Here is a 12,140-nt window from a genome sequence, read left to right as displayed (position 1 = left end):
AGTAAAGCTCACTCTACACTGTCCCATCAAACACTCCCAGGGCAGGTCCCGCACAGGTCAGATACAGAGTAAAGCTCCCTGTACACTGTCCCATCAAACACTCCCAGGGCAGGTACAGCATGGCTTAGATACAGAGTAAAGCTCCCTCTACACTGTCCCATCAAACACTCCCAGGGCAGGTACAGCACGGGTTAGATACAGAGTAAAGCTCCCTCTACACTGTCCCTTCAAACACTCCCAGGGCAGGTACAGCACGGGTTAGATACAGAGTAAAGCTCCCTCTACACTGTCCCATCAAACACTCCCAGGGCAGGTACAGCACGGGTTAGATACAGAGTAAAGCTCCCTCTACACTGTCCCATCAAACACTCCCAGGGCGGGTACAGCACGGGTTAGATACAGAGTAGAGCTCCCTCTACACTGTCCCTTCAAACACTCCCAGGACAGGCACAGCACGGGTTAGATACAGAGTAAAGCTCCCTCTAAAGTCCCATCAAACACTCCCAGGGCGGGTACAGCATGGGTTAGATACAGAGTAAAGCTCCCTCTACACTGTCCCTTCAAACACTCCCAGGGCAGGCACAGCACGGGTTAGATACAGAGTAAAGCTCCCTCTACAGTACCATAAAACACTCCCAGGGCAGGTCCAGCACTGATGTTAAGATCTGACAGAGTCGCTCGATTCATCAGGACCTGAATATCATCGGCCTTTGCACATGGAAGGAGAGAGCAGTGATCACAGCGCAGACAAACCGCACACGTGTTCCGTGTGTGGACTCGGATTCAGCTGATCGCCTGACCTGGCGAGACATGCACCGTCACACCGGGGAGAAACCGGGTAAAGGCGGGGATGGTGGGAAGGGATTCAGTTCCCCGTCTGTCGGAAGTTCATCGGCACAGTCACACCGTGGACGGTCCGTTCACCTGCTCCGTGTGTGGGAAGGGATTTGTTTATCCATCCCACCTGCTGACACACCAGCGTGCTCACTCTGATGAGAGACTGTTTAAATGTTCTGACTGTGGGAAGAGCTTTAAAAGCTCAAAGAGCCTGAAGAGACACCAGCGAGTTCACACTGTTCCTAGAATCTTACAGCACAGAAGGTTCTTGGGCCCATTGTGATGTGCCGGCTCTTTGAAAGAGCTGTTGAATTTAGTCCCACTCCCCTGCTTTATCCCCATAACCTCCAAACTAGTCCTCTTCAAGTACATGTCCAATTGCCTTTGAAAGTTCCTATTGTACCACATAGAAGGCTGGTTGAGGCAGCTCATGGAATAGGTGGGTCAGCGGCAGCTTGGATAAGGAATTGGGTTTAGGACAGAAAACAGCGAGTTGTGGTAAATGGCTGTTTTTCAAACTGGAGGATCGTAGACAGTGGTGTTCCCCAAGGGTCAGTGCTGGGGCCACTGCTTTTTTGATAAATATAAATGACCTTGATATTGGAATACAGAGTAGAATTTCTAAATTTGCCGATGACACCAAACTTGGGGGTGTGGCAAACAGTGAGGATGATACCAATCGACTGCAACAGGACATAGAAAGGCTAGTAGAATGTGCAGACAAGTGGCAGATGGAATTTAGTACAGAGAAGCGTGAGGTGATGCATTTTGGCGGAAGGAACAGGGAGAGGCAATATACACTTAATGGCACAGTTTTAAAGAGTGTACAGGGACAGAGGGACCTGGGAGTTAATGTGCGTAGGTCCCTGTAGGTGGCAGGACATATTGAGAGAGTGGTTAACAAAGCATATGGGATATTGGGCTTCATAAATAGAGGTATTGAGTACAAAAGTAGAGAAGTTATGCTGAAACTTTATGAAGCGCTGGTTATGCCACAACTGGAGTATTGCGTCCATTTCTGGTCACCACACTTTAGGAAGGATGTGAAGGCCCTTGAGATGGTGCAGAGGATATTTACCAGAATGGTTCTGGGGATGGGGGATCTTAGCTACAAGGACAGGTTGGAGAAGCTGGATTTGTTTTCATTAGAGCAAAGGAGGTTGAGGGGTGATTTGATAGAGGTGTACAAAATTATAATGGGTTTGGATAGGCTAGACGGGGAGAGTCTGTTCCCACTAGTTGATGGTACAAAGACTAGGGGACACAGATTTAAGGTTTTGGGCAAGAGATACAGGGGGGATGTGAGGAAAAACTTTTTTACGCAGCGAGTGGTGAGGACCTGGAATTCGCTGCCGACGGAAGTGTTGGAAGTGGAGACACTCAATGTTTTCAAGGTGAGGCTGGATAGACACTTGAGGGAAATAAACTTGCAGGGCTACAGGGATAGAGCGGGGGAATGGGACTGACTGGATTGCTCTACAGAGAGCTGGCACAGACTCGATGGGCCGAATGGCCTCCTTTTTGTGCCGTTATGACTCTATGACCTCTACCAACTAGAAGGACAAGGGCAGCAGGCCCATGGGAACACCACCACCTCCAAGTTCCCCTCCATGTGACACACCATCCTGACTTGGAAGTATATCGGCCGATCCTTCATCGTCGCTGGGTCAAAATCCTGGAACTCGCCCCCGAACAGCACTGTGGGAATACCTTCACCACACGGACTGCAGCGGTTCAAGAAGGCGGCTCCCCACCACTTTCTCAAGGGCAATTAGGGATGGGCAATAAATGCTGGCATTACCAGCGACACCCACATCCCATGAGCGAATAACAAAAATACAAACTCCCTGATTTTGTCCGTATATTTTCCTTTCCTGCTCTTTCTCTACTTGCCTTTCCTCTCCACATCTCTCTCTAATTGGCTGCTACATTACATTCCTACAAGACCACACGTCAGAAGTCCTACAATTGCTGCACAGCACTTGGAGATGTCCTGAAATTGTGAAAGGTGCTGTACATAGTCAAGATCTTTCTTTCTTCGTACTTACCTCCTCTCCTGTCTGATTTTTGAAATCTCAATGTTTCTTATCATCACTCACTTTCTCCTCAAATTCTTTTCTTCTCATCTCCTTCGTTTGTCTCTTTCTTACTTTGATATTTAGTTTGTCTTTGCTTGTGTCTCATTTATTTCTAATGTCCTGTTTCGCTTCCCTTATTACTCTCACTATTACCTCAATGCTAATCAATCGGGGGGAAACTCTCCACTGGCTGGAGTCAGACCGAGCACAAAGGAAGATGGTTGTGGTGGTTGGAGGTCAATCATCACAGCCCCAGGATATCGCTGCAGGAGTTCCTCAGGGCAGTGTCCTCGGCCCAACCATCTTCAACTGCTTCATCAGTGACCTTCCCTCCATCATAAGGTCAGAAGTGGGGATGTTTGCTGATGACTGCACAGTATTCAGTTCCATTTACAACTCCTCAGATAATGAAGCAGTCCATGCCCGCATGCAACAAGACCTGGACGACATTCAGGCTTGGGCTGATAAGTGGCAGGTAACATTCGCAGCACACAAGTGCCAGGCAATGACTATCTCCAACAAGTGTGCATCTAACCACCTCCCCTTGACATTCAATGGCATTACCATTACCGAATCCCTCACCATCAATATCCTGGGGGGTCACCATTGTCCAGAAACTTAACTGGATCAGCCACATAAATACTGTGGCCACAAGAGCAGGTCAGAGGCTGGGAATTCTGCGCCGAGTGTCTCACCTCCTGACTTCCCAAAGACTTTCCACCATCTACAAGGCACAAGTCAGGAGTGTGATGGAATACTCTTCATTGGTCTGGATGAGTGCAACTCCAACAACACTCAAGAAGCTCGACACCATCCAGGACAAAGCAGCCCGCTTGATTGGCACCCCATCCGCCACCTTAAACATTCACTCCCTCCACCACCGGCACACAAGATGCATTGCAGCAACTCGCCAAGGCTTCTTCGGCAGCACCTCCCTTCCCGCAACCTCTTCTACCTCGAAGGACAAGAACAGTAGGCACATGGAAACACCTGATAGAATACATAGATCCCTGAAGGCAGTAGGACAGGTAGATAAGGTGGTTAAAAAGGCATATGGGATACTTGCCTTCATTAGCTGAGGCATAGAATATAAGAGCAGGGAGGTTATGATGGAGCTGTACAAAACGCTTGTTAGGCCACATCTGGAATATTGTGTGCAGTTCTGGTCATCACACTATAGGAGGGATGTGATTGCATTGGAGAGAGTGCAGAGGAGATTCACCAGGATGTTACCTGGGCTGGAGCGCTTCAGCTATGAAGAGAGACTGGACAGGCTGGGGCTGTTTTCCTTAGAGCAGAGAAGGCTGAAAGGGGACCTGATTGAGGTGTACTAAATTACTAGGGGCAAAAATAGGGTAGATAGAAAGGAACATTTCCCCTTAGTAGAGGGGTCAATAACCAGGGGGCATAGTTCCAAGGTAGGGGCAGGAGGTTTAGAGGGGATTTGAGGAAAAACTTTTTCACCCAGAGGGTGGTTGGAATCTGGAACTCACTGCCTGAAAGGGTGGTAGAGGCAGGAACCCTCACAACATTCAAGAAGCATTTAGATGAATACTTGAACCGCCATAGCATACAAGGCTACGGACAAAGTGCTGGAAAATGTGATTAGAATAGACAGGGCTTGATGGCCGGTGCAGACACGATGGGCCGAAGGGCCTCTTTCTGTGCTGTATAACTCTATGACTCTATGACCACCAACTCCAAGTCAAGCACCATTCTGACTTGGAAGTATATTGCCATTCCTTCATCGGTGCTGGGTCAAAATCCTGGAACTCCCTCCCTGACAGCACTGTGGGAGTACCTTCACCACACGGACAGCAGCGGTTCAAGAAGGCGGCTCACCACCACCTTCTCAAGGGCAATTAGGGATGGGCAATAAATGCTGGCCTTTCCAGCGACGCCCACATCCCATGAACGAATTAAAAAAACTTCATCCCATAACACGCGTACAAGGGCTCAGTAATGTTTAATTCATCAGAAAAAGACAAAGTACAACAACATACTGGTCAGCTTAACAGAATCTCATCATATTTATGAGGCCACAAACTTAAAACAGTCACTAATAAATCCAGTAATGAATTCAGGAGAAATGTCTTTACCCAGAGAATGGTAAGAATGGGGAACTCGCTACCACAGGGAGTAGTTGAGGTGAACAGCACAGATGGATTTATGGGGAAGCCACACAAGGGAGAAAGGAATGGGAGGAGATGTTGATCGGGTTAATTGAAGTAGGGTGGGTGTGGGGCATAAACACCGGCATGGACCAGTTGGGCCGAATGGCCTGTTTCTGTGCTGTACATTCTATGTAACACCATCAACAGTTAATCGAAGGGAATCATCAGCACAACAGATTGAAAGATTAAACAGCAGTACAAAAATTTATAAAACATTCATGTCACCCCAGCTGTCTACAGGACCCTGTGCTACAGAACAGTGTGAACTCGCTGGTGTCTCTTCAGCTCCCCGGAGCTTTTAAAGCTCTTACCACAGTCAGATCATTTAAATGGTCTCTCATCAGTGTGAACTCGCTGGTGTGTCAGCAGGTGGGATGACTGAGTGAATCCCTTCCCACACACAGAACAGGTGAACGACCTCTCCCTGGTGTGAACTCGCTGGTGTCCATTCAGATGCCTGGAACTTTTAAAGCTCTTACCACAGTCAGAATGTTTAAATGGTCTCTCCCCAGTGTGAACTCGCTGGTGTATCTTCAGCTCCCCGGTGCTTTTAAAGTTCTTACCACAGTCAGAGCATTTAAATGGTCTCTCATCAGTGTGAACTCGCTGGTGTTCCAGCAGGTGGGATGACCGAGTGAATCCCTTCCCACACACGGAGCAGGTGAATGGCCTCTCCCCAGTGTGAACACGCTGGTGTCCATTCAGATGCCCAGAGCTTTTAAAGCTCTTACCACAGTCAGAGCATTTAAATGGTCCCTCCTCAGTGTGAACTCGCTGGTGTGTAGTCAAATTGCTGGAGCTTTTAAACCACTTCCCACAGTCAGAACATTTAAATGGTCTCTCATCGGTGTGAACTCGCTGGTGTTCCAGCAGGTGGGATGACTGAGTGAATCCCTTCCCACACACGGAGCAGGTGAATGGCCTCTCCCCAGTGTGAACACACTGGTGTCCATTCAGATGCCCGGAGCTTTTAAAGCTCTTACCACAGTCAGAGCATTTAAATGGCCCCTCCTCAGTGTGAACTCGCTGGTGTGTAGTCAAATTGCTGGAGCTTTTAAACCACTTCCCACAGTCAGAACATTTAAATGGTCTCTCATCGGTGTGAACTCGCTGGTGTTCCAGCAGGTGGGATGACTGAGTGAATCCCTTCCCACACACGGAGCAGGTGAATGGCCTCGCCCTGGTGTGAACATGCTGGTGTCCATTCAGATGCATGGAGCTTTTAAAGCTCATCCCACAGTCAGAGCATTTAAATGGTCTCTCATCAGCGTGAACCAACTGGTGTTTCTTCAGATCCCCAGAGGTTTTAAAGCTCTTCCCACAGTCAGAACATTTAAATGGTCTCTCATCAGTGTGATATTGCTGGTGTCTCAACAGGTTTGATGGCTGAGTGAATCCCTTCCCAGACACGGAACAGGTGAACGATCTCTTTCCTGTTGTCTCCAGCTGGTGTCTCTTCAGCTCCTGGGACATTTGAAATCTCTTCCCAGTCAGAATGTTTCACCGGCCTCTCCCCAGTGTGAACTCGCTTGTGTGCCAGCAGATTTGAGGACCGAGTGAATCTCTTCCCACACACGGAGCAGGTGAACAGAATCTCTCCTGCTCTCTCCAGCTGGTGTCTCTTCAGATCCTGGGACCTTTCAAATCTCTTCCCACAGTCAGAAAATTTAATGTGAACAAGCTGGTGTCTCAGGAGCGTGGCAGAATGAGAGAATCGCTTCAAAAACACAGAGCAGGTCAACGGTCTCTCATTGGTGTGGACAAGCTGGTGTCTCAGCAGCACGGAGGGTGCAATTAATCGCTTCACACACACGGAGCGGGTTAAAGATCTCTCCCTAGTGTGATCTTGCTGGTGTATCACCGGAGCGGATGACTGAGTGAATCCCTTCTGGAACAAGGGGCCGGCGAACGGGCTCTCAGCAGTGTGTAGCCACTGGTGTTGCTTCAGGTACTTGTAGATTTTGAAGCTCTTCCCACACTCAGAACATTTAAAAGGTCACTCACTAGTGTGAACTCGCTGGTGTGCCAGCAGATTGGAGGACCAACTGAATCAGGTCCTGATTAATCGAGTGACTCTGTCTGTTCTTGACGTGATGTTCGGTCTGAGCTTCCTGACTGTAAATGCTCCACTTCTAAAACCCTGTAAAAGGAGTGTAGAAAGGGGTAAGAGGGAGAATGTTGCCCCATTTCCCGCTTTCCGAGCCCAGGGGCAGTGAAGCTGATTTTCAGGCCCCAGCTGCTGCACAGGTTACATACGAACATACGAATTGGAGCAGGAGTCGGCCACTCGGCCCCTCAAGCCTGCTCCACCATTCAATAAGATCATGGCTGATCTGATTACTCCACATTCCCACCTACCCCCGATAACCTTTCACCCCCTTGCTTATCAAGAATCTATCTACCTCTGATTTAAAAATATTCAAAGACTCTGCTTCCACCGCCCTCTGAGGAAGAGTTCGAGGTACTCACGACCGTCCGTAAGAAAAAAATTCTCCTCATCTCTGTCTTAAATGGGCGACCCCTTATTTTTAAACAGTGACCCCTAGTTCTAGATTCTCCCACAAGAGGAAACATCCTCTCCACATCCACCCTGTCCAGACCCCTCAGGATCTTATATGTTTCAATCAAGTCACCTCTTACTCTTCTAAACTCCAGCGGATACAAGCCTAGCCTGTCCAACCTTTCCTCATAAGACAACACACCCATTCCAGGTATTAGTCGAGTAAACCTTCTCTGAACTGCTTCCAATGCATTTACATCCTTCCTTAAATAAGGAGACCAATACTTTACACAGTACTCCAGATGTGGTCTCACCAATGCCCTGTATAACTGAAGCATAACCTCCCTACATTTGTATTCAGTTTCCCTCGCAATAAACAATAACATTCTATTAGCTTTCCTGATTACTTGTTGTACCTGAATACTAACCTTTTGCGATTCATGCATTAGGACACCCAGATCCCTCTGCATCTCAGAGCTCTGCAATCTCTCACCATTTAGATAATATGCTTCTTTTTAATTCTTCCTGCCAAAATGGACAACTTCACATTTTCCCACATTATACTCCATTTGCCAGATCTTTGCCCACTATATCCTTTTGTAGCCTCCTTATGTCCTCTTCACAATTTACTTTCCTACCTATCTTTGTGTCATCAGCAAATTTAGCAACCATGCCTTCTGTCCCTTCATTCAAGTCATTTATATAAATTGTAAAAAGTTGAGGTCCCAGCACTGATCCCTGTGGCACACCACTCGTTACATCTTGCCAACCAGAAAATGACCCATTTATGCCTACTCTCTGTTTCCTATTAGCTAGCCAATCTTCTATCCATGCCAAAATGTTACTCCCTACACCATGAGCTTTTATTTTCCGCAATAACCTTTGATGTGGCACCTTATCAAATGCCTTCTGGAAATCTAAGTACAGTACATCTACCAGTTCCCCTTTATCCGCAGCACATGTTACTTCCTCAAAGAACTCCAATAAATTGGTTAAACATGATTTCCCTTTCACCGAACCATGTTGACTCTGCCTGATTACCTTGAATTTTTCCAAGTGCCCTGCTATAATGTCTTTAATAATAGCTTCTAACATCTTCCCTGTGACAGATGTTAAGCTAACTGGCCTGTAGTTTCCTGCTTTCTGTCTCCCTCCCTTTTTGAATAAAGGAGTTACATTTGCTATTTTCCAATCTAATGGAACCTTCCCCGAATCTAGGGAATTTTGGCAAATTAAAACCAACGCATCAACTATCTCACTAGCCACTTCTTTTAAGGCCCTAGGATGAAGTCCATCAGGACCCAGGGACTTGTCAGCCCGCAGCTCCAACAATTTGCTCAGTACCACTTCCCTGGTGATTGTAATTTTCTTGAGTTCCTCCCTCCCTTCCATTTCCTGATTTACAGCTATTTCTGGGATGTTACTTGAATCCTCTATAGTGAAGACCAATGCAAAATACCTGTTCAATTCAACTGCCATCTCCTTATTTTCCATTATTAATTCCCCAGACTCACTTTCTATAGGACCAATGCTCACTTTGTTAACTCTTTTCTTTTTAAAATATCTATAGAAACTCTTACTATCAGTTTTTATATTTCTAGCTAGCTTTCTCTGGTACTCTAATTTTTCTCTCCTTATTAATCTTTTAGTCATTCTTTGCTGTTTTTTATATTCTGTCCAATCTTCTGACCTGCCAGCCATCTTTGCACAATTATATGCTTTTTCTTTAAGTTTGATACTTTCTTTACCTTTTTTAGTTAACCACGGATGGTGGGTCCTCCTCTTGGAACATAAGAACATAAGAAATAGGAGCAGGAGTAGGCCAATCGGCCCCTCGAGCCTGCTCTGCCATTCAATAAGATCATGGCTGATCTGATCCTAACCGCCAATCCACTATCACAGAACCATCTCCTGAATCTAACAGAATTAGGCACACGATATAGGAGCAGGATCAGGCTACATGGCCTGTGGGCCCGCTCCGCTACCCACAGGGCCATGACCGATCCGAACCTAGACTCATGTCCAAATTCCTGCCCACTCCCCGTAACCCTTAATTCCCTTTACTTCTAGGAAACTGTCTATTTCTGTTTTAAATTTATGTAATGATGTAGCTTCTACAGCTTTTTGGGGCAGCATATTCCATGGACCTACCACCCTCTGAGTGAAGTACTTCCTCCTCATCTCAGTTTTGAAAGAGCAGCACCTTATTCTAAGACTATGCCCCCTAGTTCTAGTTTCACCCATCACCGGGAACATCCTCCCCGCATCCACCCGATCCAACCCCTTCACAATCTTATATGTTTCAATAAGATCGCCTCTCATTCTTCTGAACTCCAATGAGTAGAGTCCCAATCTACTCAACCTCTCCTCATATGGAATTTTTCTTTCTCGTTGGAATGTATATATTCTGTGTATTCTGAAATATCCCCTTAAATGTCTGCCACTGCAACTCTATTGACCTATCCCTTAACCTAATTTGCCAGTTCACTTTAGCTCGCTCTGCTTTCATGCCCTCATAATTGCCCTTATTTAAGTTTAAAATACTAGTCTTGGACCCACTCGTCTCTCCCTCAAACTGAATGTAAAATTCAATCATATTATGATCGCTGCTACCTAGGGGCGCCTTCACTATGAAGTCATTAATTAATCCTATCTCGTTGCACAATACCAGATCTAGTATAGCCTGCTCTCTGGTTGGCTCCAGAACGTGCTGTTATAAGAAACTATCCCAAAAAGATTCTATGAACTCCTCATCTAGGCTACCTTTGCCCATCTGATTTTTCCAGTCTATATGTAGATTAAAATCCCCCATGATTATTGCCATACCTTTCTGACAAGCTCCCATTATTTCTTCCTTTATACTCCATCCTACCATGTGGTTACTGTGAGGGGGCCTGTACACCACTCGCACAAGTGACTTCTTGCCTTTATCATTTCTCATCTTAACACGCAGGTGCAGCAAGCAATTAGGAAAGCAAATGGTATGTTAGTCTTTATTACAAAAGGATTGGAGTATAAGAGTAAAGTCTGACCGCAATTATATAGGGCCTTGGTGAGACCACACCTGGAGTATTGTGTACAGTTTTGGTCTCCTTACCTAAGGAAGGATATACTTGCCTTAGAGGGAGTGCAACAAAGGTTCACCAGACTGATTCCTGGGATGGGGGGGTTCTCCTATGAGGAGAGATTGAGTAGACTGGGCCTATATGCCCATGAATTTTGAAGAATGAGAGGTGATCTCATTGAAACATCTACAATTCTTACAGGGCTTGACAGGGTAGATGCTGGGAGACTGTTTCCCCTGGCTGGTGAGTCTAGAATCAGGGGTCACAGTCTCAGAATAAGGGGTCGGCCATTTAGGACTGAGATGAGGAGAAATGTCTTCACTCAGAGGGTGGTGAATCTTTGGAATTCTCTGCCCCAGAGGGCTGTGGAGGCTCAGTCATTGAGTATAATCAAGGCTGAGACAGATAGATTTTTGGACTCATGGGGAATCAAGGGATATGGGGATCAGGCGGGAAGGTAGAGATGAGGTAGAACATCAGCCATGATCTTATTGAATGGCGGAGCAGGCTCGAAGGGCCGAATGGCCTGCTCCTGCTCCTATTTCTTATGTTCTTAATGTGATGAAATAACTCTGTGTTCTGGCATTTGTGTTCTGGCATTTGTATTGGCTGTTGTTGTTGTACTTATTAATGTATGGAATGTTCTACAGGTGTAACCACTAATGCTCCTCCCTAGCCCTGCCCCTCTGAATCCTTCGGATTGGTGTGAGTCTTACTTTTCAGAGCTGGGTTTTACTCATAAGGGCTGGGTCGGACCTGTGTTAATATTATGTTATGTTCTTACTTAATAAAAGCCTTGAGTTTTAAGCTTTAACCTCTTGTATTCAGACCGTTATTCAGCACATCACTTAAGAAAGCTGTTTGCTATAGCCTGCTGCCCCACGACAAATACACAGAGGATTTCAGTTATGTGGAGAGACTGGAGAAGCTGGGATTGTTCTCCTTGGAGCAGAGAAGGTGCAGCAGAGATTTAATAGAGGTGTTCAAAACAGGAAGGGTTTTGATAGAGTAAATAGGAGCATGGGAACAGGAGGAGGCCATTCAGCCCCTCTGGCCTGTTCCACCATTCAATGAGATCATGGCCGATCTGTGTCTTAACTCCACCCACCTGCCTTGGCTCCATATCCCTTTGCTCCCTTGTCTAGCAAAAATCTATCGCTCTGGGACTTAAAATGATTAATTGCGCTGGCATCGACTGCTTTCTGTGGGAGAGGGTTCCACACTTCTACCACCCTTTGTGTGAAGAAGTGTTTCCCAACTTCTCTCCTGAATGGCCTGGCTCTGATTTTAAGGTGATGTCCCCTTGTCCCAAACTCCCCCACCGGCAGAAAAAGTTTCTCACTATCTACTCTACCAATTCCTTTCAAAATCCTAAAATCCACAAACACTCCTTAACCTTCTAGATTCCAGGGAACACAAGCCTAGTTTATGTAATCTCTCCTCATAATCTAACCCTTGGAGCCCAGGTAACATTCTGGTCAATCTG

The 12,140-nt window shown here is 46.4% G+C and overlaps 2 protein-coding genes across 2 annotated transcripts in view; both read right to left on the bottom strand.

Annotated features, from left to right (window-relative positions):
- LOC147118283 (uncharacterized) overlaps positions 1-12,140 on the bottom strand; it is a 237,436-nt gene that overhangs the window by 118,636 nt on the left and 106,660 nt on the right. The window lies entirely within an intron of this gene.
- The window catches only part of LOC147118284 (uncharacterized), a 113,753-nt gene continuing 106,478 nt past the window's right edge, over positions 4,866-12,140 (bottom strand). Inside the window, exon 4 of the mRNA XM_085983881.1 lies at positions 4,866-6,199. Within this exon, the coding sequence (XP_085840007.1) occupies positions 5,411-6,199 (789 nt within the window). The 3' untranslated portion in view covers positions 4,866-5,410. The remainder of the gene's footprint in view (positions 6,200-12,140) is intronic.

The sequence above is a fragment of the Somniosus microcephalus genome, chromosome 4, assembly GCF_052327205.1.
Source record: "Somniosus microcephalus isolate GS21.2 chromosome 4, FLI_Smic_1.0, whole genome shotgun sequence".
In the NCBI taxonomy this organism is placed as follows: domain Eukaryota; kingdom Metazoa; phylum Chordata; class Chondrichthyes; order Squaliformes; family Somniosidae; genus Somniosus; species Somniosus microcephalus.
The sequence above is the reverse complement of the archived record's forward strand: the minus strand, read 5'-3'. Positions and strand labels throughout refer to the sequence as shown.